We start from the raw sequence: 26,009 nt of genomic DNA, 5'->3' as shown, positions 1-26,009 counted from the left end.
CTTGGCCTAACCAGGGGCGGGATAGGACGGTTCCCACTGCCGGGAAGGTGTCTCAAGAGGCAGGTTTGCGGTGACAAAAGCCAAGGGCCGCGCCGAGGGCGGAGCCGCCGCGGCCTGTGAGCAGGAACCGGGCTCGCCGACTTCGGGGCGGAGCGCGGCCCGCGCGCAAGAGCCGGACCGCGGGCACCGCCCACAGTGCTCCCGGGCCCGGCCGAGCTAGGCGGCGCGGCTTCCGCGCCATGGGACGGTTGCTGGCTCTGAGCTTGCTGGGGATAGCGCTGGCGCTCCTGGGCGAGAGGCTCCTGGCGCTCAGGTAGGTGGGGGCCTCTCGGGTCCCCAGGCTCAGGGTAGCAGGGGCTGCGCGCAAGCGGGGACCCCGGAGCCGGCGGCCACGTAGGACCTCTGCATCGCTCTGCTCCTCGGCCGGCGGAGCTCCTCCACCCCAACCCCCAGCCGCCACCAAAACCCGGCAGAGTTTGGGCTGAATCGCGAGACTTCATAGCGAGTTTGTAAGCTTTTGCTGCGCACCCAGGTCTTTCTTACGTAAGTTGACAAGCGAGTCCTTTGCGATTTACCCAGGGGCGAGCCTAGTGCTTTAACTTGAAAACAAAACTATTACTCATTCACTGAAACTTTAATTATAAAGATTTATTTCAGGTCATTGGTGCTGCTTCCCTTTGTTGCCCGAACCAGCCTCCGTCTTTAATAAAGTTGTTTTCCGTCTCTTCCCTTCAGAGTTTGAGGAACTCTTCATCTGCTCTCTAATCTTGGCATGGTTGATCAAAGATACTTGAGATATTCAGCTATTGTTCTTACATCACTTCCTTATTTATCTCTCCGTCTGGGAACACCGAAGCCAGAATGCCAAACAGGACACGCCTAGTCTATCTCATGTTTTAGTTATAAGGAAAAAACGTGGGTGATCAGACGTCATAGTCTCTAAATTATCAACTCAAATTATGATAAGCCTCATGCGAAAGAATTCCAGAAATGTTGAGCACCTTCTCTGTACGCTATGCACTCTTAGCCTCCTGTAATAGAGTAAGGCACCGTCCTTACTTACCCTATTAAAGGGAAGGAGAGAAATAAATCAAATAGATAAATTAGGATGTTCAGGACAGGTACAAACCAACCCCTGTTGGTTTAAGGAGGAGAAGTTACAACGCCTGAAGGTGGAGTTCAGGAGGAAGAGACATCTGACACTAGCCTTGAGGGATGGGTGAAACACAAGTGGGGATGAAGGAGGCAGTCCCAGATGGAGAGTGCAGCGTGAAGAAGGGGAATGGCGGGGGAAGTTTAGATTTGAGCGGAGCATAAAGTTAAGGGATGAGAACAGTAGGAGTAGGGTTTTGAGTTGGTTAAACCTACGTTGAAAAATTGGGGCCTGCATAGATAGGCCAAGGGGAACTAGCAATGTTTGTTGTATGTGTTTTATTTTTTAAAACAGGAACCTGTTTAAACCATCTAAAGCATAACCAGTTGGGCTGTGTAGAGATGACCTGGGAGGCTGGATTGGAGTAGAGCAGTGGTTCTCAGTCCTGGCTGAGCCGTAGGGATCTACTGGACGCCTGCTGTCTGGGCTGCACCCCCAGCAGTTCCAATTCTGTTGCTCTGGGTGGGGCCCAGGCATGAGTATTTTTTTATTTTAAAAAATTCTCCTGATAATTCTAACATGCAGTTAGAGTTGACAAGTACCAGAATAGAGAGCAAATAGACCTGGGGAAACTAGTTAAAGTCTTGCAGTAGTTTGGCCCAAACTCTGGAACCCCAGGGATGAGGGGTAAGGCCAAGGTGATACTACAGTTTCCAGCTCTGCTGTCTTAGCTGCAGCTTCATCTGCTCATAAAGGGATGCCAGGAGGAGGAACAGTGTCTATGCAACAGGAAGCACCAGAGTTGGAGGAGGAACATTTACTTGTAAGAAATGGACATGTTGAGCTTAATTTTCACATTATATAAATGACCATCCTGCTCTGCAGAACGTTATTGAGTTGGGTGATTTTGTATGATCTGTCCAACTCTTGGTTTCAAAGGCAGGACCACTAAAGTTCTCAAGCTCATTAAATTATCCCTAAACTTCAAACCACCAGTGTTTCCATAAGTTGAAGTTTTCTCAATTAGTCAATTTTTTCTTCTTACTAATCTTAAGGTTTTAAATTTAAATCCCTTTAAATGATAAATGTAGATGCAAACCTAAGAAAAAGTAAATAAAGCGTATTTAATTTACATAGAACGCACCTGCTAGATGATTTAAATTTGAATGTATCTTTTCTTTACAAAGACTTGACTATAATAAACTTTACTGAGCAGTGACTTCATAGGGTTGTAACCTCATTGGACAGTTGAAGCCTTATAGTGGCTGATGTGAGAATGTTGGGGTGAATGATGGGTGGCTAGATCTAGCAAATAAAAATGTAGGACACCCAGTTAAATTTGTATGTCAGATAAATAACAAATCATTTTTTAGTATATGCCTATCCCATGCAATATTTGGGATATAATTAGACTAAAATAGTATTCGTTATTTATCTGAAATTCAAATTTAACTGGGCATCTTGCATTTTATCTGGCAACCCTATGAGTGCAGAACATCAAGTGCCTGCTACTTACAAAGTTCGGTGGAGTGCTTAAATGCATAATATTTCTCCTTTCAGACCCTTAGAGTATTTTGAAAAGCAGCATGTTCCCACCTCCACATAAAGAAAGGCTCTTCAAAAACAGGTTTTTGGTTTGTTTTTTTCTCTCATCTGCTGCCTTCTATTTCATTATTCTATTTTTAGAGATGGCACTTTGGCACTCAGGTTATTTCTCTCCCCCAGGGTGCCCACTTAAATTTCAACTTGGATTTCAGATAAACAGTGAATGATTTTTAGTATAAGTATGTCCTGCATGGATAAATGGAATCAAGGTTGTCTCTTTCCTTCTGAACTATAACTGGCTAAGGTTCCCAGGGGAGGATGGCATGTCATACCCAACTTTTCCACTCCTCCCTCCAGGAGCAATAAAGGAAAAAGTAGAAATACAAACATGTCCCCAGGCAAGTGCTCCCTGTTGCAAAGCACACACCCTTGAATGAATCATGAGACTTGAGTATATCAGAGACCTATGCCTGAGCAGGAACTCCAAATACAAGCATCTGAACTTTTGCTTGTTGCTTGACACCTTTTATGACAGCTCCACCAAGAAGCTAGCTATCCAGTTAGCTTTTGAACACTTCTGAAGGGGCAGACTTGTTTTCAGCCACCATCCTCCTTATTTATTGTGTGACTACTGTGTGCTGGTCTTTGTATTGAAACTGTCAGCAGTTCATTATATTAAACTAAAACTTACATTTACTGAAATTTGGAAAGAAAGCCCTTTTACCTTCCTGCTTCTTCCAGTTTTCATATATGTCTTCCTTCCTATATTATACATAATATTAACTGAGGCTTGGAGAGGCTGCCTAGTTAGTTCAGAAGTTAGTGCCAAACCTGTGCTCTAAGCCAGGTCTTCTGTTTCCAAATACAGTTTGTCCCAGCTCCACCATGGCCTCCTCTCTTCTCTGCCATTGGAGCAAACTTTCCCCAGCTTTACAAGCCTAAGCACAAATTCTTAATTAAGTAAGAGCATTACAGGGGACCAAGGGGTGAATTTCAAGGGGTTTTACAAGTCTGTTTGTGAAAGATAAAGCCCCAGTTTGTCTGAATATAAGTCTGTACGTAAAAGATAAAGCCCCATCAGTGGTTTGTAAGTTCAAAGGCACTGAGATATGGAACAAACCTGGTAGTAACACTGTGTTCCCAGTTTGCTCAAAGCATATTGGCACACCAAACTGGTGCATCCTTACTGCTACCACATGATGAGGCAAGATAATCAGTAACCGCCTGTGACCCATTCCACTTTGGATGGGTAATGCCTTTTCCTGAGTGAAGGAAATAGAGATTCATTTCATGGTAATGACTGTTGGTTAAGGGTTCATGCTTTGTAGCCAGGTCGCCTGAATTCTCCACTATTTACATGAGACCTTGGCTTTTATTTCACCTTTCTGTGCCTCAGTGTCTTAATCTGTAGGATGGGGATAATAGTACTATATGCTCCATATAGGGGCTGTAAAAAATAAATGAGTTCATTCTTGTAAAGTGCTAGAACAATGTCAGACATGTAGTAAGTGCTCAATAAAGTTACCTATGATGACAATGATGTTGGAGCAGGGGTTCTTAGATTTTTTTGTGCCATAGATCCTTTTGGTAGTTTGGTGAAGCTTTGACTCCTTCTCAGCAAGCATCATGTTTCTAAATGCATAAAATAAAATACATAGGATTACAAACCAAACTGAAATACTATCTAAGTTAATACTAATTTAAATACTTAAATTCTATTGCCAAACTATTTAAAAGATCTAATGTAGGATATAATAACATGGCCTTCTTTATTAAAGCCTTAAGTAGATCTAGAAGTAGTTGAATACCTAACAGTAGATACTGTGAAGCAGAGATGAGTATAAATGGTATTTTGAGATCTCTACAACAACTAAAATGTGATGAAACAATGTAATTTCTGTTAGTGACAGAGTCACAGGTACTGCTAGTAGAAAGCTCAGGGCTTTGTTGCCTACACTCATCATCAAAAGAAATACTCAGTTTCAGTCAGAGGTTTAACTAAAGATGTGTTTTCTCCCCCCATCAGAATTCAGAAACCCCTGAATTTTACCCATGGACTCTTTGAGGGTCACTGGACCCCAGATTAAGAATCATGATGTACATGTTTCTGATGGGGGTCATTGGAGGAATGATTACTGGCTCAGTTGAAGGAAGGCAGTATGCATTCTTTCCTGTATTATACCTATCATATACTCGTAACTAAAAGGAAAATAACCAAGTTCTAATGAAAAGGAAAAGGAAAGTGAGAAAAACAAAAGGAACCTAGAACAAAGAAAGCAAATAGCTTTCATCTAGAGTGTCCATTTTAATAGCCTAGTAGTGGTGGCCTGGAACATTGTGTCTAAGCTGGAGCTGAGTTAAAGAGAAAGAGTGCTGTAATTGATTAGCAATGTCTGCATGACAACAGAGTGGCAACTGCCACACCATCTCTGATCTAGTACGTTCATAAGCATGCTGTGGACATAAAGTGTTAGGGAGCAAATAGGCTGCTGCAAAAATATGACTTATTTGTGTTTGTATCTCTTATTTATTTATCTGTTTTTGGCATTAATATATGTAGGCTTATTGATCTGCTAGTCCAAAGAGTTTGTATAGCTTTCATTTGTATATTCTCCAAACTTCTTAAATCTGTTATCATTTAGGAGTGCTTTCAGCTGCAAGTAGCATACATCAAATTAATGGTAGCTTATACGTATTGAAGCTTGCTTTTCTCACTTGATACAAACTCTGTGAGTCATTCATCCTAGAGCTTGTCCATTGAGTCAGTGATCACATCAAGAAATTAGGTTCTGATGTTTTTGTTCTTTGATCCTCCGCTGTTGGCTTTGTGTCCTCATACTTGTGTTAAGGATGCTGAATGATTGCTGTAGTCCCAAGTACCACATATATGGTCAAATCGTGAAGAATGGAGGAGTGTTGCCAGTTAGCTCTCTTCCTATGTCTGCCTTTTCTACCAGTAATAAATTTATCTTTCCCAAAAGGCTGGGTCATATGATTACCCCTAAAGTACAAAGGGGGCTGGAAGCAAATATTTGGCTTGCCTGCTTCTGCAGTGAGAAAGAGCAAGGAAGAAAGGGGTGTGAATGGCTTTAGGTTTGTTAGCTAATAGGATCTGCCACTCTGGAGTACAGAAGTCCACTAATGAGTAGGGAACTGATAGTTCTGCCAGGCAAAAAGCCTAGCAGCTTTCTACTGAAAGTCTTGATGGGCCACAAAGGATGGAAGCAAAATCCTCTCTCTTTAATCATAAAGGAAACACAAGAAAAAATGACTTGATTAACTAGTAACAGTCCTTGTGTTACTCTTCAGTTTTAATAGCGGGCAGTCTGCATATCTAGAGATGATATTGTACAACTAAACTAGCTGATGAAGATCGCCCTGTTAACAAAGTATAATCATCAGTCATTGATGCAAACCTAAGTTGACTCTGAAAAATACCCCACACCAAAGTGTCCAAACACATATGAATTTTATTTTATCCACAGAATTTTTTGAGAAAGTTAGATGGTAATCAACATTACCCCATCTTTGTTTAGTCAAATGGGCATAAAAGTAAGTTGTATAAAATTGACACCCAAACCAGCACATGATACAGAAACTTGATGAAACTTCAGCTGTGACCTAATGACTTAAATTTACATCTGTTTCTGGAATCACACAATGTCAATAAACCTTGGAGGTCATTTAGTCTCATCCTTATTTTTATGCATAAAGAAGACTAAGGCCTGCAGAGATTAATTGACCTGCCGAAGGTCATGCAGTCTTGCTGTTATGACAGAAACGTGGTCTCTTCTCCCCTTTCTGAGAAAAATACAACAGCAGATTAGAGCCTCTGGGTGGAACTTCCTGGCTGGGTGCTGAACTTCAGGGAAGTCATTTTCCTCATCTCTAAAATAGGGATAATGGTACCTACTTCTTCGGGTTGTTTTAAGAATTAAATGAATTCATTCAGGTAAATCACATAGAACAGTGGTAGGCTCAATACATGTTCTCCCTTCTTAGTATTTATTTCCTTTTACCACCCATGATTATCAGCAGCATCCTCCTCACTAGTATTACTGCTACAACTTATGTTAGGCTAAGTATACTTGTTCTCGCCTTTAAATCACTGCTGGGACTCGCAGACTTGAGATTTTTTTGTATTTTTTTTTTTACTGCTTTATTTAAATTTTTTATATGTTATTTGCTTTATTTTTTCTATTACATTAATACATTTTATATCTTTTTTTTTTTTTTTTTTTCGGTACGCGGGCCTCTCACTGTTGTGGCCTCTCCTGTTGCGGAGCACAGGCTCCGGACGCGCAGGCTCAGCGGCCATGGCTCACGGGCCCAGCCGCTCCGCGGCACGTGGGATCTTCCCGGACTGGGGCACGAACCCGTGTTCCCTGCATCGGCAGGCGGACTCTCAACCACTACGCCACCAGGGAAGCCCTATATCTTTATTTTATTCATTTATTTTTATTTTATTGCTTTATTGCTATGTTGTTTCAAGAAGTTTAACAGTATTTGAGTTATATGATTCCAAATACATACTGATTAAAAGTTTAATTGGAAACTTTCATATATATATATGGATATATATATATATATATATATATATATATGAATCGCCAAAATATATAGTTGCCACCACCTGTTGGTAATTCTGGGTTGTCCAGGCCTCGGCTTCTTCCATCTCGCCAAGAAACCAGTAGCCTTCCCCATTTTCCGTGTCTAGAAGTCCAAAGCTGGCAAGGATATGAATAGGAGAGAGACAACTGGCAAATTGTCATGTCTCTTAAACGTGTGGTACCTGTGAACCACTTTGAAACATGTAAGCTACTCTGCAGGCACGCTTGTCAATCTTTGTGGATGTGGAGAACAGAAAGAGAAGGTGAGCCAGTGCGAGGAGGGAAAGCCTTCAAACAATAGAGCCCAGATCTGTTTGCCCACCCTGCTTGGTGGCCCTGTACTCCAGGGTGGGAAGGAGGAGGGAAGATGCTTTATTAGAATTCAACATTTTCTCTTTATTCCTTCACTTCTGTTTTTATGAAATTACAACAGCAAGTAGTTTGGCTACAGTAGTTGGTGCTCTCCAACCTTCTCACCCCAATAAACAGTCATGGGGATGGGACTTTCTCCACTTGTTTCTTAATAACTATTTATGAGGTGTCTTCTGTGAGCCAGGCTCTGAACAATGCCATTTTCTCTCGGTCTGCTTTCAGTCACTGTGTCATTTTGCAGAGGGTCTGGGCATTTTATAGCCCCTCTGGGTCCTCAGAAGGAAGACAGGGCTTCTGGTTCTACATCTGAAGCTCTTCCCACAACACAAGAGCTGTGAGAAATGGGACCTGGTGCCGTGTTTACGTTTGTATAGGAACTTGCATTCCAAGTTGTATTTGTTGAATTATTGGCTTCCTTTTACGACCCATGTTCACATATAGAACTTTGTGATATGCATTTTTATTTTAACTTCATTTCTGGTGCTATTTTATGTTCCTACCCTTGTTTTCTGTCTTCTCTTTTATCTGCTTTAGATTTATGCTGTGTTTTATGTATTGCTGTAAGCCTCTTTAAACCCTTTCTGCTACAAAGCAGGGAATATGTAAACAGATAGATTTTTTTTTTAACAGGAATCGACTTAAAGCCTCCCGAGAAGTAGAATCTGTAGACCTTCCAAACTGCCACCTGATTAAAGGAATTGGTAAGTCTGAGAAAATGCTTGTTACACAGCTTACATTCCTTGGCCCACAACACTAGAAAACTCATTAACAGTATTTTGGCACATAATTACTGTTTATCAGAGGAAAAGTCACATTAAATCAGCAAAAACCTTTTCAGTCAATCTCTTTTGATCTCATGCACCCTGTATTTCTTCTTCTCTCTTACTCTCACTGTGATTTATTAATTATTTGTACAATCCTATGTTTTAGACTTCTTGCTTGCTTAGTGACTTTGCTGAATTCGTTTTGTCATCTGTGTTCTGTATTTTGTCAAGTCTGTATTTTTGTCAAGTCTGGATTATGTGTGGCCACTGAATTCTGTGTACCATTAGCCCAGGAGTCAGCTGGTGAAGGTAAGTCAGAAGGAAGAGAAGTTATAAAACAGAAAATAAAAATCTCCCAACAGGGCTTCCCTGGTGGCGCAGTGGTTTAGAGTCCGCCTGCCGATGCAGGGGACACAGGTTCGTGCCCCAGTCCGGGAAGATCCCACATGCCGTGGAGCGGCTGGGCCCGTGAGCCATGGCCGCTGAGCCTGCATGTCCAGAGCCTGTGCTCCGCAACGGGAGAGGCTATAACAGTGAGAGGCCCGCGTACCACACACACACAAAAAAATCTCCCAACATAATCTCCACCCACCACAAATATTACTGAGCCATGAAAAAGAATGAAATAATGCCATTTACAGCAACATAGATGGACCTAGAGATTATCATACTAAGCGAAGTAAGCCAGACAGAGAAAGACAAATATCATATGATATCACTTATATGTGGAATCTAAAAAAATTATACAAGTGAACTTATGTACAAAACAGAAATAGACCCACAGATATAGAAAACAAACTTATGGTTACCAAAGGGGAAAGGGAGGGAGGGATAAATTAGGAGTTTGGGATTAACATATACACACTACTATATATAAAATAGATAGGGGCTTCCCTGGTGGCGCAGTGGTTAAGAATACGCCTGCCAATGCAGGGTACACGGGTTAGAGCCCTGGTCCAGGAAGATCCCGCATGCCGCGGAACAACTAAGCCCATGCGTCACAACAGTTGAGCCTGCAAGCCACAACTACTGAAGCCCGCACATCTAGAGCCTGTGCTCTGCAATAAGAGAAGCCATGACAATGAGAAGCCTGCACACCACAATGAAGAGTAGCCCCCACTCACCACATCTAGAGAAAGCCCGTGCGCAGCAATGAAGACCCAATACAGCCAAAAATAAATTAATTAGTTAAAATAAATTTTTAAAAAATAAACAACAAGGTCCTACTGTATAGCACAGGGAACTATAGTCAATATTTTCTAATAACTTATAATGGAAAAGAATCTGGAAAAGAACACATATATAACTGAATCACTATGCTGTACACCTGAAACTAACACAACATTGTCAACTATACTTCAATAAAATATAAATAAATAAAAAAATAAAAATCTCTACCTCCCACAAAAATAACCTCAAAGATAGAGTTTCTGTTTTATCCTTTCTGGTATTTCCAGTGCAAATACAAACAAATATATGCATATACATTTATATCTACTGTTTTCACAAATGGCATCTTAGTATAAGGTTATATTCTGTAACTTGCTTTATTCTGAACACAGTGTGAACAGATTTCCTCATCAGCACATGTAGATCTACCTCATTCTTTTTAATATTTGCACGTACCATGATTATTTACCCAGTTCCTTAATGCACATTTGAGTGGGTATAGTTTTTTGCAACTACAAGCAAGTCAGTGAACTTCATTGTACATATAGCTCTTGCATTTGTTTATCTGAAGGATAAATCTTTAATAGCGGGATTATTGTTCAGTTAGCACATATGTTTAAAGTTTTGATAGTCTTTGCTAAATTGCTCTCACGTTGGCAACGCTAATAAACTCAGTACCCCATGTTTATAACCACATTCACTCCAGACAGGATTCATAATGCTCTTTTATCAAAAACAAAGTAGTGAGCCTTTTCTGGATCACACAAAGAAGGCTTCCATTTCATGGAAACTATTTGTTTTCAGAGAAGCCTTTTCTACTTCAGAGCTTCTTTCTGCGCACGGCGCCTCCTGTACACATCTGTTTCCTTTGTGCTCTTCTCCCCTTTTCCCATTGCTACTTCTGTACTTTTTCCCAGTCCTGTCTCCCTTCACAAGACTCCTTGACTTCTTTCTCCTGGGGTTTCCCCTCTTTGTTTATTGCCCAAACACTTAGCAGGAGGATACAAACTCAGTGTCAAATACCAGATTGTCCAGATTGGAAAGGTCTGTGCTGGATAATGCAGAGCGTCCTAGAATTAAGGTTGTCTGGAGTCCCAAAAAAACCCAGCAACTGCATCCTGCCTTCTGGCTGCAATCACGAAGAGCCCCCTTGGAACTGGTCACTAAGCAGAAGCCAGATGGCGTCTGGGAGGGATGTTGTACAGGTTGGGAGGCTGAGTCAGTGATCTCGGAGGTTATTTTTGCTACTGAGTTAATAAATGTCAAATTATTAAACAGCCCTTGGCCCTGTGAAGTCCACCTTCTGCGAATTCAAGTCTCAGAGTAGACAATAGGGCACAGCCAGACACATTACTGGACAAACTGCCAAGTGTATTGCTGCTACAACTCACTGGAATGGAGGGCACCTCAGAGAAAAACAAGTCCAACAACATTTGTATTCTGAACAGGCATCTGTCTGTGTTTGTGACCTTTATGTTGTGATGTGTGTGAGCTGCTGTCTGGAATTGGGAAGAATGAGGAAATATGTCACCTATGGCCCCTCTTGTGAAGTGTTTAATGCCTCTGAGGCACTTCAAAAGGCAACAGAGCGAAGACGATGAGTGATTAGAAGCACATTTGGGATACATTTTTAGATCTCATTAGAACTGTGCTTTTTCTCTCCCCCTTCTTTGCTTTTGCTCTGTGGTTAGCATACACTATATGAACATTCGTTGAATGCTATGTCAGTGATGCATAATGGTTAATAATAGCTTGTGGTTATATGTTTTTAACAACAGTTGCTTATTCAGTGGTCTTTGACTACAAAGGAATAACAGGGCATACTTTCCCATAGGCAAAAGCAGTGTCTCTTGGTAGGCAGCAGGAGTAGAGGGGTTCTCTTTTTTAGTTTCCACTTTGGAAGCAGTAGCAGCCATGCAGTTGAGGCCAGCTAATCCCTCCAAGAGGTAAGGGGACAGGTACATCCCCTGTCCCCCGAGTCCCCATCAAGACATACACACACACACACACACACACACACACACACACACATAAAATAAGGCTACATTCACCGTGACTAGAAATGAACTCTTTGCAATTCTTAGGTGCTTTATAAATATCATATCATCTCACGTCTTTCTGTTTTAATAAGTAATAATCACTACCACATATCATACAGGATATGTGCCTTCAGGGGGTCAGAAAGTAAGCTCACTATTTATTCCATTTTTTTGTATTCCTTTCCAATGTATCTAACAGACAGAAACTAACATTTGGTATAATATCAACATCTAAATAATAAAAATTATAATTAAAGAGCTATTTAACTCTATTTGAGGCTTAAAAGTTTAAAACATTTTAAAATGTCTTTGAAAATGCTGGCATTCAGAGTCCTGGACTTAAACAAAATTTTGAATGGATTATTTCTCTTGAGTTAATAAATGATTTTATACACTTGGCAGCCAAGATCTTTATAATAACTGCTGCTTGAGAGGTTTTTTTTTAAAAAGCATTAAAGTTTATAGCCCTTGTTGTCAAGTACTTTACAATCTACCTATGAAAAGGAAAACAGAAAAACCCACTATGTGAGATATAGACATATTTTTTCTTTTTATAGCAGATAAGGACCTAAGGCTCAGAGAGGTTAAATAACTTTTGCAATTTTTTTCCCAATATAGTATTCTCTCCCAGAGTGATTAATACACACATCTGATTAATGAACCAAAAACGTGGAAAATAATAGGCTACATTACATTTTGGATACTCTGTTGGGTATGGCAACGGCTGATTTGCTGTTATAAAGTTACAATAAGTAACTTAGAGAAGAGAGAAATTGGTTCTCTTTTATGTGACAGTCCAAAGATAAGCAAATGACCTAGGGTGATTAGATGATTCTACTCCATGTGGTCATTCTGGAACAAAGGCTGATGAAGCAACACAGCTACCTTCAACATATTGTTTCCATCTTGGTACAAGACTAGAGCTCCAGTTGTTGCCACTTCCCAGCAGGAAGGGGTAGAAAGAAAATTTACATGGATATTTTTATTTTATTTTACCCAGTAGTTGCAAGTAGTTTACCTTGTACTCTCATGTCCCATTAACCTGAACTCAGATAAATGGCCACCTCTATCAGCAAGAAGGGGTAGAAAATGTCTGTAGCTATGTTGCCGTGTACCTGTAGCTGAAAAAAAAGAAGGGGAGTATGGATACTGGGGAGCAGTTGGCCATCTCTGACACAGATAGATAATTGCTAAAGGAATAAGAAGGGATCAAAATCAGATATGCTAAGTTAGAAGACTTTCCAGAGAAAGAGTGTTTGAAAGAAAAGTACAGGATATGAATTGATGAAGATCTTGGTGAAAGGCATGGAAGCAAACATTTTGGGGGAAAAGCCAACATATGTAATTGACCACAGTTGGATTTACAAAGTAAAGTATCTTCAGAGAGGAACCAGGGGATGGTTCTGACAGAGAAATTTCATTAAATGCTAGGTTGTATTTTTTCTATGCATTTTTAAGTCAGAACAAAAGACTTGAATCCCAGCTTCCCAGTTTGTGACCTTGAACAATTTACTTAACCTTTCAACGGCTCCATAGTCTCTAGTCTAAAATTAGAGATAATAATATTGCTTCTTAGAGTTACAAAAATTATATGAATTAACATATGTAAAGTACTTATAAGGAGCCTGGTTCTTGGTAAACAATATATGTTAGTAGTTATTACTGTTACTACTCACACTACTACTATTTCTATTATTGAATTAGAGGAGAAAAAATTAGGTGTTATGAGATGATAAAAGCCTACTGTCATAACGGCTATAGAAATAAAGATCGGGGAGTAGATCTGGAAAATATTCTAAAGAAAGCTACAGATGACTTTTTTTCCTTGGAATTAGGCAACGGAATTAAACAGAAAGAAGCAGCAATGTGGTTGACATGAATATATCTTTTAAAAAACATTGTTCTTTTCTTGCTTATTAAAAGAATATGATTATTTGTAGAAATTTTTAAAACAAAGAAAAGTATAAAGAAGAAAATGAAAATCACTCATAATCCCACCACCCAAAAAAAATTGTTATTTTTTTCTACATATCTTTTCTTTGTCTATGGGTGTAAGCGTGCGCACGTTGAAGTTAAATTGTCTTAAATGATTTTTCAGGAACAACAAATTTTAATTAACTGAGCTCCTACTCAATGGATCTAGAAAGCAGAACTTAGACTAGAATTCTGTGTGCAGGTGTGTGTGTGTGTTCGTGTGTTTGTGTATGTATACATGGTGAAGCGTTCCTTGGTCCTTGCTCTTTATCAGTTAAGAAACACCATGGCACTAGAATCTAGAGGTTTTTAACTTTTGGGAGGTATCACAGACCCTTTTTTTGAATCTGCTGAAAGCCAAGAACCTTTTTCACAGAAAATGTCTTATCTGTACATACACAAGACATTTTGCATTGCATAGAATTTCAGAGGGTTCATAAACTCTTTGAAACCCATGTGTGGTTACTTAGGGATCCACAGACCTCAGGTTAAGAACTCAAGCATACAATACTTAAACTTTTATCTCTCTTCTTTCTGAGAAGCAAGCATATGGGTCATCTTTATGAAGTGAAGTTTTGGGTTTTTTTTTTTTTTTTTGCTTTTCTCCACTATGATGGAGCCAGCAACACTGGAGGCGGCCAGCCAAATGCAAACTCAGGAATCAAAGTCCATATAGCTGGATAGATGCTGTTTGTTTTTGACAACCTAGAAATAATCGTGGAGAAATCCTTTGGAGAGGGCTTAAAGTGGAAGGTTGGATTTTGTGGACTCAGAGCATGTGTCATGATTTGGCTTAATCTAAGCCATTTTTATTCCTCTTTTCTTGTGTTTGGGTCTATTATCTGTCTGTGGAATTTACACAGTGAGACCACTGGCAAGGTCTTATGTCTAATTATTTGCTGTGCTGTGTGGAGTGTACTGCAGACAATCGATAAACAATCAATAGTAATTGTAGCCTGTTTCAGAGACACTGTTAGGAGTTTCACCTGGCTTAGGTGCATGGTATTTTCCATTAATCTTCTTTTGCTAGTTTTTTTCCTGTAATTTAAAGCCTAAATTTAAAGATTAAACAGAAAGCTTTCTTTGCTTATGAGAACAAGCAGGCATTGTTTTTTAAAGAGGGACTATATAATCCCAGGTGTTTTATCTCTGTTAATGAGAGAAAGTCTGTGTTTGCTTCCGATTGAGTGAGCCGAGAAAGGGACAAGAATATTTGCATGGTTAAATGAAGATGAGCCCTTCATTCTGAAAGTAATATTCCCCTGATGTCAATTACTTTTGTACAGACATCTGGATGTTTATCATAAGAGTGTACAGATGTCAACTTTTTCGGTATTATAGCTGGAAATGTGGTGATTACTTGACTTTGATTTGACTAGACATAAAATCTCTAACATTTAAAGTCAGAAGTTCACTGCAGGAAAGGATTTAGACTGACGTTTATTAAAGAGAGTGGTTCCTTGGAAGAAAAAATCAGAACCATTCCGAAAGATACAGATACTGATAAAGTAAACAACGCTCTACCTAACAAGTCACAGAATTCGAACATGACATTTATCTATTTCTTGAACTTAACAGAAGCGGGCTCTGAAGATATTGACATACTTCCCAATGGTCTGGCTTTCTTTAGCGTGGTAAGTATCTTCCTTCCCCAGTCTCAGTGGAGGAGGTACAAGGGAGTTTGATGAGGCCTTCAGAGCAGTAACTTGTTTTTAAAGTTCCTCAGTTTCAAAAAAAAAAAAGACAGGTCAAACAGGATCTTGGAAATTTTCCTCCAGCTCCTCTGAATGTAGGGATGAAAAAGTCTTTGCCAATTGATTTATTGCTCTTTATGTTCCCACTGGCTTGCACTAAAATATTCCAATGCAATCTGTGTTCTAAAAGTTTGTTATTAAAAAGGATATTTGGGGCATTATTGTGGATATTTGATACTACATTATGCTATTTTAAATACAGCGTCTACCTCTCCATTAGATATTCAATTTGAAACTAGTATTCTTGCTGTTATTATTTATTTTCAAACAATATACCAACTTTCCTAGACAAAGGCCAGTGCTTTTGCTTTCTTTCTTTTTCCCCAAATAGCCTAACGTAAGTGGAATGTCATTGACTGAGCTTATTTATACCCTTCACTTTTGCCTTAATTTTTATAAGCTGAAAAATAACAACCTTTTCAGGCATACATTACAAAGACTTTAAAATTGATTGGCCTGAGTGATGCTAGGCTACACCAATATGCATTCTAATTAGAAAATTGTATATGTGGGCCAAGGAGGAAGTTCTGACCACCTCTCTCTCCTCCCTGGCATGGGCCAAGGTGAGGGACCTTGGCATCTTCATGGATTCAGTTTTTCTTGAGAAAGAAGTATCCAACTTTGAAGGCAGCCTGTAGTTATTCTGTTCCCTCTCAGCAGCCATTATTTTCAGGCACTGAGACTCAGGAAAGATGTGAATAACTTGGAGATGCTTCAGAAGAGAGTCACAACACTAATAAAATAGTTGTCAGACTTATGAGAAAGGTGAGAGAACTCAGCTGAGATGAGAATGAGGGTTAGAACACTCTTCAGGTTCCTGATGGTTTTTATATGAAAGGCTGTGAGTGGCTGGTTATTTACCACAGAGGGAGAAAAGAAATACTGTAGACTTTAGCAGAAACATTGATATTTATATGGATTGGCCAAAAAGTTTGTTCGAGTTTTTATCTCATCTTACGGGAAAACCCGAACGAACTTTTTGGCCAGCCCAATATTAAAACTATGGCTTTAAAAGTTTTAGTTAAGGGGCTTCCCTGGTGGCACAGTGGTTGAGAGTCCGCCTGCCGATGCAGGGGACACGGGTTCGTGCCCCGGTCCGGGAGGATCCCACATGCCGCAGAGCATCTGGGCCCGTGAGCAATGGCCGCTGAGCCTGCGCGTCCGGAGCCTGTGCTCCGCAGCGGGAGAGGCCACAGCAGTGAGAGGTCCGCGTAACGCAAAAAAAAAAAAAAAAAGTCTTAGTTAATTACCTACACACAATGAGTAAAATGACATTTCTAGGAGGACTCTGAGTTTGTGTAGAAGCACATGCTTGCACACATATCTTATATTCTTAGGAAAAAACACTGAGACTCCTAGTCAACATTATTCATAACTAGAATGCAAATATCCAGAGTAGAGTAGAAGGCAGTTGCTTTTTTTTTTTTGCAAAGAAGCTGTTTTCAGAGATTTGCGTAATCCAGAAGTCACCTATTTCAAGATTTTCTCCCCACAGGAATAAATCTGAATTAGGAGGGGTGAGGTCTCCAAGCACAATACATCTACAGCCATTTTAGCTGAGAGGCTTAATATAGTCACAGTGATCTTGTAGCCAAGTCAACAGAATTCCTTCTGCTTGTTTTTCTCTTATCCTTCCTTGGTTATATGACTTTTCTTTTCTTTTTTTCAAATTGAGAAACAATCTCATTTTACTGATGTTTTTTTTTAATTTACTCAGCATTGTCTCTAATATTTCCCAGAATGCACTCCTTTCTAAATGAATAACTCCTACATCATAGCATTTGTTTATTCTTCCAAGCATTGTAGCCAATTAGCCCATCCTATTCCACAGTTACAGGCTTGAGGGGCATCTCAAAACTAACATCACACTTAATGAGGAATTAGATGACATAGAATAGAAAAAAGATTTAAATGACAGTGTGAATGTACTTAACACTACTGAACTGTACACTTAAATAGTGAAAATGGTAAATTCTCTGTTATGTATATTTTACCACATGTGGAAATAAAATAAAATTTGAAAAAGAGAAAAAAGAGGTTAAAATGATAGGGAGTATTACAATAACTCTGGAGAGTTATTACATCCCTGGTAGAGCTTCCTGAGCATTGAAACCCTATCATTTATGGGACATTAATAAACAATAGAGATTATTAACCACTGAATTGGCACTGCCATGTAGCAATAGCATAATTGCAGTTTATTCTACTTGTTGGGCCTTGAAGTTGTGTAATTTTGATAGATATTTTTTAATTGGAGAAAATTTCTATTAAATACAATTTGTGCATAAAGTGAGATTTTTTGGGTACCCTTTTAAATTTGCATAAAGTATGACTTGAAAGATTTAAAAGAGAAAAGACCTCGATTATTTTAGTGAGGGCTGAAAAAGCATTAAATGAAATTCAACTCTCATTCCTGATTAAAAGCTCCAAAAAAACTAGAAGTAGAAGGAAACCTTCCAGAAACCTATAGCAAATACCATTCTTAGTGGTGCAACATTAACTGCCTTCTCATTAATGTTTAGAAAAGGAAGAAAATGCCCTAAAATACTGTAACCATCAGTAATCTACTAGAGTTCTTAATAACCCAAGAAAACAAGAAAAAGAAATTTGAGGTAGAAAAAAAGACAAAACTGACATTTTCAGATAGTGTGATTACCTGTTTTTTAAACAGTCTAAGAGATTCACCTAACATACTCTTAGACCTAATAGGAGAGTTGAGTGATAGGGTTGTATTCAAAATGAACATATAAAACTCAATGGCTTTCCCATGCACTAGGAAAAAACAAATAGAAAATGTAATACTACTACTACTACCAGTAATAATAAGGTTCCATTTGAGCAGCAACTTAATTTCCGAAATTTATACAGAAAAATAAATGAGCAGAAATATTTAAGACTATTTTGGAAAGGTAAAGCAATGTGGTGTGGGATGTGAGGACTTGCCATATATATATACATATTGTATCTTATAAGTAAAGCTATAGTAATTCAAAAGTGGCATATTATCACAGGATTTAGACATGAGTCCAAACAGACCAATATGTAAACAGGGATCTAGTACATGATAAAAGCAACATTTGGAATCAGTAGGAAAAGGACAGACTGACTACACGCCAAGCACTGATCCAGGCCTTGGGGTCTAGCAGTGAACAAATGAGACAAAGTCCCACCTCATGTTACAATGGGGAGAGAATGAATGTGTGTCAGATAGTGGCTTATCCCCGCCCTCAACTCTGCGTTATCTCCCAGTCCACCAACCTTCTGGTTACCCTCTGAAGAGACTAAACCCTTAGTCTTCTGCCTCAACTCAGAAATATCAGTTATTGTTCAGCTTTCAGCCTCCCAGCTTCCAATTATTATTTTTTTATATTGTTTCCTCTCTGCTCTCTTTGTGTTTGCAGGTTTATGCCACCACCTTTAGCCAAAGTCTCTATCATTTATTTATAGTTGCCACTTTAGTCTATAAAAATACTTAAGCCTTTATATTTAACTTTTTCCTCTGTTTTAAAAAGGGTCTAAAATGTCCAGGCCTCCACAGTTTTGCACCAGATAAGCCTGGAGGAATACTAATGATGGATCTAAAAGAAGAAAACCCAAGGGCACTGGAATTAAGAATCAGCCGTGGATTTAATTTGGCTTCATTTAATCCACATGGTATCAGCACTTTCATAGACAGTGGTAAGAGCTGATGAGCTACCAACATTAAAAAAACTTACAATGGCTTGCAAATGACTGTGGAAAATAGATTTGGATCATATCTGTAGTAAGAGAACAATTAACTCATGAATTACTTCTGTATTCTTCATACAAATAAGTCCATTATTTGCCTCTTCAGCTGGCAGTAAGTTATACTACATTTAGAAATTTCTAACAGTTAACACCTGAAAGAATGTTTAGATTTCATAACCTTTTCAAATATCTATTATCATTACATTGAAAAAGAGCTATATTTGTGAATTAAACTATTAACAGATTATTCATGAATTCTGTATATGGAGTGGGAAACACTCTTTCTTAAAGGTCAGGGGACCAATGAACAGAAATAACACCAGACAGACAGTGATGGGAAAGACGGGGAAGAAGAATGATCTGTTAGGTCGTCTAACAGCTTATACATTCAACCTTTCCTTGCTCGTGGTATTTAAATGTCAGTGTCTGCCCAGAGGTCCTATGGTTATGTCTTGTAAATTAACTCTGTTCTTTCAATTCTTTAGATAACACAGTTTATCTCTTTGTTGTAAACCACCCAGAATTCAAGAATACAGTAGAAATTTTTAAATTTGAGGAGGAAGAAAATTCTCTTTTGCATCTAAAAACAATCAAACATGAGCTTCTTCCAAGGTAATTAGTCCTTTTGTTCATTCTCTGATTTATCTGTAGCATTTTCAAATATTCCCTATGATGGTCCTTTCACCTTTTGTAAGAGCTGAAATACACATATATATATATACACATAAACAAATACATGTATTTATATGTGTATGTGTGTATACATAGTTTCCTTGCAGAGCAGGGAAAGTCGATATCAGTGTTCTATGTGGGCTCCCTTGAGAAATAAGGAAATGCTGGACTACCGAGGATTTGCTCTTCAGGGACATCTTGAGAGTAGAAGACAAACCTCACCATTTTTCCTTCTGTCACCTCCCATTTCAGATGACTCATCATCCAAATAGTAATAACACCTGTCCTGCCAAGGAAGAGTAGTCTGCTTTATATGGAGTTTGTATGCTTAGTATGGAACTGACAAGAACTGTTTTCACAAGGTAGCTGTGGGCCAATGGTCCTGCAGAATTGGAAGTGGGTCACTGCTATTTCAAGAACATAGAGCTAGTTGATAATGTGACTAAAAAAGAATTATGTGCCCCGCCCCGGCTCAGCTGCATCTTTTAAGTTTGAACTTGATGAATATTTTTAATTTCTGTTACTTCCCTATCTAGGACTTAAGTGTGTAACTGCCAACCATTCTTCCAAAAATTCAATTCATAATAAACAGGAGCATAAGTACCATCCAGGCAGCCTTTGCGTTAGGGTGCTGTTTCAGAGAGGGGACCCACCTTCCCTGTAGCTCCGTTTTTCCTTTAACAAAGGAGAAAGCTACTCTTTCAGACATTTTTGCATAGGGTAATTGGAATTTAAATTTAATAACACCCTTACCTAATTGGTTCTAAAAATGTAATTGTTTTTAGCATATAAGTCTCTCACCTGAAGCATTTCACTATGGCAATTTCATCATTCTTCTCTCCGTGTTTATTGAGCGCCTGTTCGTTCTTAGCAGGTCGGCTTTGTGAGTCAGGTAGAAATTGAACAGTCAACCTTAGTTTGACTAATAACTAAGCAAAGGAACTCAGGAAAATCCAGCAACTGAGAATATGGAAGCTACGTAAATGTTATTGACAGCCCAATCAGCTCACCAGCCAATGAGGCTCCACCGAGCTCTCTCCCTTGGACAGCTCTGTCTTTTCGTATTGTTATTAAACCCTACATTTCTTGCTGTCAAAAAACACACTCTGTTGGCACCAAGTTCTTTTTCCTTTTATAATAACCTGCCATAATTACTAAATGACCTGTCTTCAAATTACCTGGTACCATAAAAAATTGTTCCCCAGCAAATGATATTATAGTAGATTACATATGACTATAGCCATGTGATTTTAGCTGAGTTTTTCCTGGGAAACCTCACCAAAAATTTAAAGCACATATTATGTAAACCTTCTGGAGACTTAATCTTTAATACTGAGACCAACTGGCTTTTTATATTCTCTCACATGTTATTTTTCTCTTCCAGTGTGAATGATATCATAGCTGTTGGACCAGCACATTTCTATGCTACCAATGACCACTATTTCTCTGATCCTTTCTTAAAGTATTTGGAAACATATTTGAACTTACACTGGACAAATGTCGTTTACTACAGTCCAGATGAAGTTAAAGTGGTAGCGGAAGGATTTGATTCAGCAAACGGGATCAATATTTCACCTGATAAAAAGTATGGTCTCTTATAGAAGTATTTTCATTTCTTCTCAGTCATGGTGCTGGGCCAAATTCTTTACTTTGCTTTTTTTTTTTTTCAATGTAGAAATAGCTTACTTGATATTTTTGGTCTATGATAAATATACTATATATAATATTTACAAATATTACTATAATACTACAATATAGAATACATATATGTAATATATTATTAAATAGATGTTTTATATAAAATATATACATATATGTACTATATATTTACATGTAATATATAAATATATATTTATATACAGTATATAAATTTGGTATATATCCTTGTAGAGTTTAATTTTATAAATGTAAATTTTTATAAAATGGGTTCATATTTATATATACATATTAAAGTATTAGGTAGGTGTTTTCCTTTTAAATAAATATATCATTGTTTTATTGGCTGCATATTATTCCATTTTCAGGATGATTGTAAACTAATTTAACCAATTCTCTATAAATGGATATGTAGGGTTTTTTTTTTCTGTATAAAAACCATTTTTTATTTCTCATTTACCACTGAAACTTATCCAAATATTTTTAAGGAAAAACCCCCCAAGGGAGAATTACATACAGCATAGTGGTTAAATCTTCAGATTTTGGAGTCATATAGACCTAGGTTCAGATGCCCACTGGGCACTGGCTAAATGTGGGGCTATGAGCGCCTCCTCTTTGCACATTTATGCAAGTGTTTCTGTAGAACAAACCCCTCAAAATAGAACTACTCACTTAGAGGGTGCTCCTTTTAAATGTTAACTTTAATAGATACTGCCAAATTGCCCCCCCAAATTATCTCACTATTTTTATATGTCCAACTGTAACCTAGAGGAAGGATATTAAACTCTTTATTAACTTTCCCTTTTACTACCTTAGCACACTGAACAATTTAAACTACTACAAATATAACATGAAATAAATCTGGCATTCTGTGACAACTAAATGTCTATTTTCATGACAATTTCTTCTTTCTTGTTGATTACAGAAAAATGAATAGAGAATCATTTAATTTAAATTGTCTATAACTGACCCAATCCAACCTCTCCCACCAAATCTGTTTTTCTCCTCAACTCTCATCTTTCAGTTATGACAGTCAAACTTTCCAGTCACCCAAGCTAAAAATAATAACAAGAGGGCATCCAGCTTTAACTCCATCTCTCTCACCATTCCTATTCAGCCATTGAGCAGGTCACACTGGTTCTATCTGTGCTTCCGTCCCTGACCCTCACCCCCTCTTCCTTCCCATTGACACCTGCTTGGTTCAGGTTCTCACCCTCTCTGGCTGGAGTATTACACTTTCTTCCCACTTGTTTTCAGTCCACTTCCATTTTTCGCACTGTTGCCAACTTTGTCTTTTATATTCCCCTGCCCTTTCAAGATCTCCAAAAGAGGGACCTCAGTCTGCTTCATCTTTGTATCCTCATACTGAGCACAGCCAATTACAAAGCACATGGTTAGTCATTGTTGAACTGACCATTTGTTATCATGCCATTCTGTTATTCCAGAAATTCAGTGGACCCCAGTTGCTTATCAAATCAAGGCAGGCGAATGGGTTGGACTTTCTTTAATAAGCTAGTTCCAACCTCCCTCTTCTACTGTTTCCACACTTACTATGCTTTAGACAAGAACTCATTATTTTGCAAAACTGCCTCTCTTATTCTTGCCCCTGTGCCTTTGTTCACATGTTTTCTTTTGCCTAAAAGGCGCTTTGTCCTCATATCCTCAAATCCAGTCTCTCTTTCCATGTCCACTGCAGATGCCCCCTTCCTTTATAAGCCCTTCTGTTTTTTTAGGAGTTAGAGATTTCTTCAGTTTCTAGACCTGAAATATGTCTTATGGTACCAATCATGCTGTATTATTTGTTTTATATGTCTAAACCATCTGATCACCCCCAACACACTACAAACTTTTCAGGAGAAAAGGCTGTGTCTTCTTCATGTTTATATCTGTCACAATACTGAGTTCGTGGCTTTACACACTATAATTGCTCAATAGAACAGTTGCCATGGAACGGGCAATTCAATGAGAAAAATTACCGTGAAGCAGTCCATTAATTCACCCTCCTTAGATACAGACAGATTGTTCTGAATAGATACTTATTTCTAACTCTTACATTTCTCGATATGTTAATAAATACTTATTAAATATTAAGTATTAATATTCTAATAAAATGTGTTGTTTTATACCATATGTTTCTACATGTAAATGATCCCTTGAAATATCAAATTATATTGTAGAATGTGAAAGCTTTTTTTTTGAAACCAAATATTTGTTTTACTGTCCTTTCAGTGGCAAATATCACAGACTTTATATTTTAAATGATGTCCTATATTATTTTTCCTTACAAACTTTTTGAAAAATAATTTAACAGTTCCATGATTGTTGTAGTAACACTGAATTGATTTTGAAAGCTTACTTTTTAAATAAAAATTGACCTTTATCAAGCATTCCTTGAGAGCCCATCATTGATTAACTTCTTGGCAGGTTATTAAGACTTATTCGTCATACTGTGTTAATGAAGCTTTATATTAGCCTGGGGCTCTAACCAATATATCCTTCCTGCAAAGGTACATCTATGTTGCTGATATATTGGCTCATGAAATTCACGTTTTGGAAAAACACCCTAATATGAATTTAACTCAATTCAAGGTAAAATATTTCTTTCTATATCTAAAGTAGACATTAATCTTGAAATTACATAGTTATACTATAACAATTCCTCACTTAGAACAGAATAGCCAGTGTTGCTATTCTGGGTTTTTCACTGCTTCCTCTCGGTAACTGGCCAAGTCTCTTGTTTCCCCACAATCACAAGAACTGACTGATTACAAGCAGCAGTGTGTTGGGAGGGATATTTGCATCAGATTTAGAGCCCATTCCATGAAGTACTGACGGCACCTGATGAATTCCAATAAGAATTTTCACAATTGAAAAGACTAATAGATGAATTCTGAAATGAAGATTTATACAAGTTGTCAGTTCTTTCAATAATAAATGAAGGTAGAAATTGGGTTCCACACCATTATTATTTTCTTCCTGCTTGACAACACATATTTTAGATTGATTAAGAATTTCCTATTTTGCTTTGAATGAATTCCTTGAGCTAACTGATCACTGTGCATCTTTTAAGGGGAAAGGAATTCATTTTTTAGAGAGATTGATTATTGCCCCAGCTTTCTTAATTTTAGGAGAAATGAAAAGTGACTCTAAACCAGTGTATTAAATTTATTTTAAGCAATATTGGTGTTAAAGGGTGGAAGCAGGAGATGGGTGAAAGTTCCCCATATGCATAGGGGCAAGAAAGTTTAGCCCTAAATTATTTAATCAAATTTCTCATGGCATTTAGATATTGACATTTTTTCATTTGGAAGGTACTCAAGTTGGATACACTGGTGGATAATTTATCTATTGATCCTTCCTCGGGGGACATCTTGGTAGGCTGTCATCCTAATGGCCAGAAGCTCTTCGTTTATGACCCGAACAATCCTCCCTCATCAGAGGTGTTTATATTTTTTAGTTTTTCAACCTTAATTATTCAAGTCCTTTTAAACTAATAATACCATAAACTTATGTGGTGGTTGGTTTTGTAATTGCTTTTAGCCAATAATTGGCAGAATTTCACATTGTTCAAATACTTTTAGAAAGGTAGTCTTTTGATGTATTAAATTATGGTGGAAACTAGTCAAAAGACCTTTTTATAAAGACACGTGCCCTCCTTGTGTGGTATACTGGCAATTTTTTAAATACCTGGCTTATTGTCAGCTCTCCACATGTCATTACTTTTGTTCGTGCTAAAGCAGTGAGAAAGTAGGCACGTTCGTGTGCAAGTATTTCTGTTAATGCTCAGTTACTATAATAACACTCAATCCTGTGTTGGCATGCAATAACTAGATGGTTTAAGAAAGTACTTTCTTTGAAGGTTTAACAAAGTAATTGAAACATTAAAAAAATTGGCAACTGCTATTTTCAACAGCATGTCCTCTTAATCATTGGGTCTTTGTGGAAGGTTATTGGTGACTGAGTGACTGGGTGGATGGTGGTTCTATATTAATCGTTTGTATCTCCTGAATAGGTTCTCCGCATCCAGAATATTCTATCTGAGAAGCCTACAGTGACAACAGTTTATGCCAACAACGGGTCTGTTCTCCAGGGAAGTTCTGTGGCCTCGGTGTATGATAGGAAGCTGCTTATAGGCACTTTATACCATAGAGCCCTGTATTGTCAACTCTAAATGGTCCTTTTGCTATGCAGGCATGCTATCTTCTCTTAACAATTTTCTATGAATTGCTAATTCTGGGGGAGTTTAACCAGCAACGTTGACCCAGAAATGTATGACATGTATAGTAAATTTATTTCAGTAATGAAAGCCCCCCTTCAGTTCACATAGCACTTTTAACACAAAAGGAAAGTGAACAGTTTTTAAAATTGCCAAGTAAAGGTGAGAGAAGAGAGCTGCTTTCAGTAAAGTGAATACACTTTGCATAAAATAAGCCTGCTTTCCAACTGCCAGAGCATGAATTCCACTGAAACAGGGTAGATTATATTTCCTTAAAATGTAAGTGACCTCAGCTCCACCAGTGTGACCACTGTGACTCAGAACTACTGATAGGTAACATGTTTTGATGTTTTGTACTTACATCTTTGTTTACTATTAAAGAGTTGGAGTTATATTAAAGACTAACTAAAATCCA

General features: G+C 38.2%; 1 protein-coding gene across 3 annotated transcripts; it reads left to right on the top strand.

The window, feature by feature from the left end:
* On the top strand, positions 1-26,009 carry PON2 (paraoxonase 2). Of its 3 annotated transcripts, none has more exons than XM_032642811.1 (9): positions 1-313; positions 8,251-8,321; positions 15,146-15,201; positions 18,834-18,999; positions 19,536-19,662; positions 21,107-21,307; positions 23,886-23,967; positions 24,690-24,818; positions 25,391-26,009. In XM_032642811.1, exons 1-9 carry the CDS (start codon positions 240-242, stop codon positions 25,547-25,549), a joined length of 1,065 nt encoding a protein of 354 aa, XP_032498702.1. In that variant the 5' UTR covers positions 1-239; the 3' UTR covers positions 25,550-26,009. The 3 variants fall into 3 exon arrangements, with proteins under 3 accessions (XP_032498702.1, XP_032498704.1, XP_032498703.1); XM_032642812.1 differs by having other exon boundaries at positions 149-313; positions 19,572-19,662; XM_032642813.1 differs by lacking the exon at positions 24,690-24,818 and having other exon boundaries at positions 140-313.

The sequence above is a fragment of the Phocoena sinus genome, chromosome 9 (genome assembly GCF_008692025.1).
Source record: "Phocoena sinus isolate mPhoSin1 chromosome 9, mPhoSin1.pri, whole genome shotgun sequence".
NCBI lineage: Eukaryota > Metazoa > Chordata > Mammalia > Artiodactyla > Phocoenidae > Phocoena > Phocoena sinus.
Note: the sequence above shows the minus strand (reverse complement) of the source record. Positions and strands in the feature narration are given on the sequence as shown.

Bases quoted from the DNA above. Each gene is read 5' to 3' on its own strand.
- PON2 (XM_032642811.1), top strand. From the start codon at position 240: ATGGGACGGTTGCTGGCTCTGAGCTTGCTGGGGATAGCGCTGGCGCTC. The intron at 15,202-18,833 runs GTAAGTATCTTC...TGTTTTAAAAAG, and splicing joins GTCTGGCTTTCTTTAGCGTG to GGTCTAAAATGTCCAGGCCT. The intron at 21,308-23,885 runs GTATGGTCTCTT...CTTCCTGCAAAG, and splicing joins AATATTTCACCTGATAAAAA to GTACATCTATGTTGCTGATA.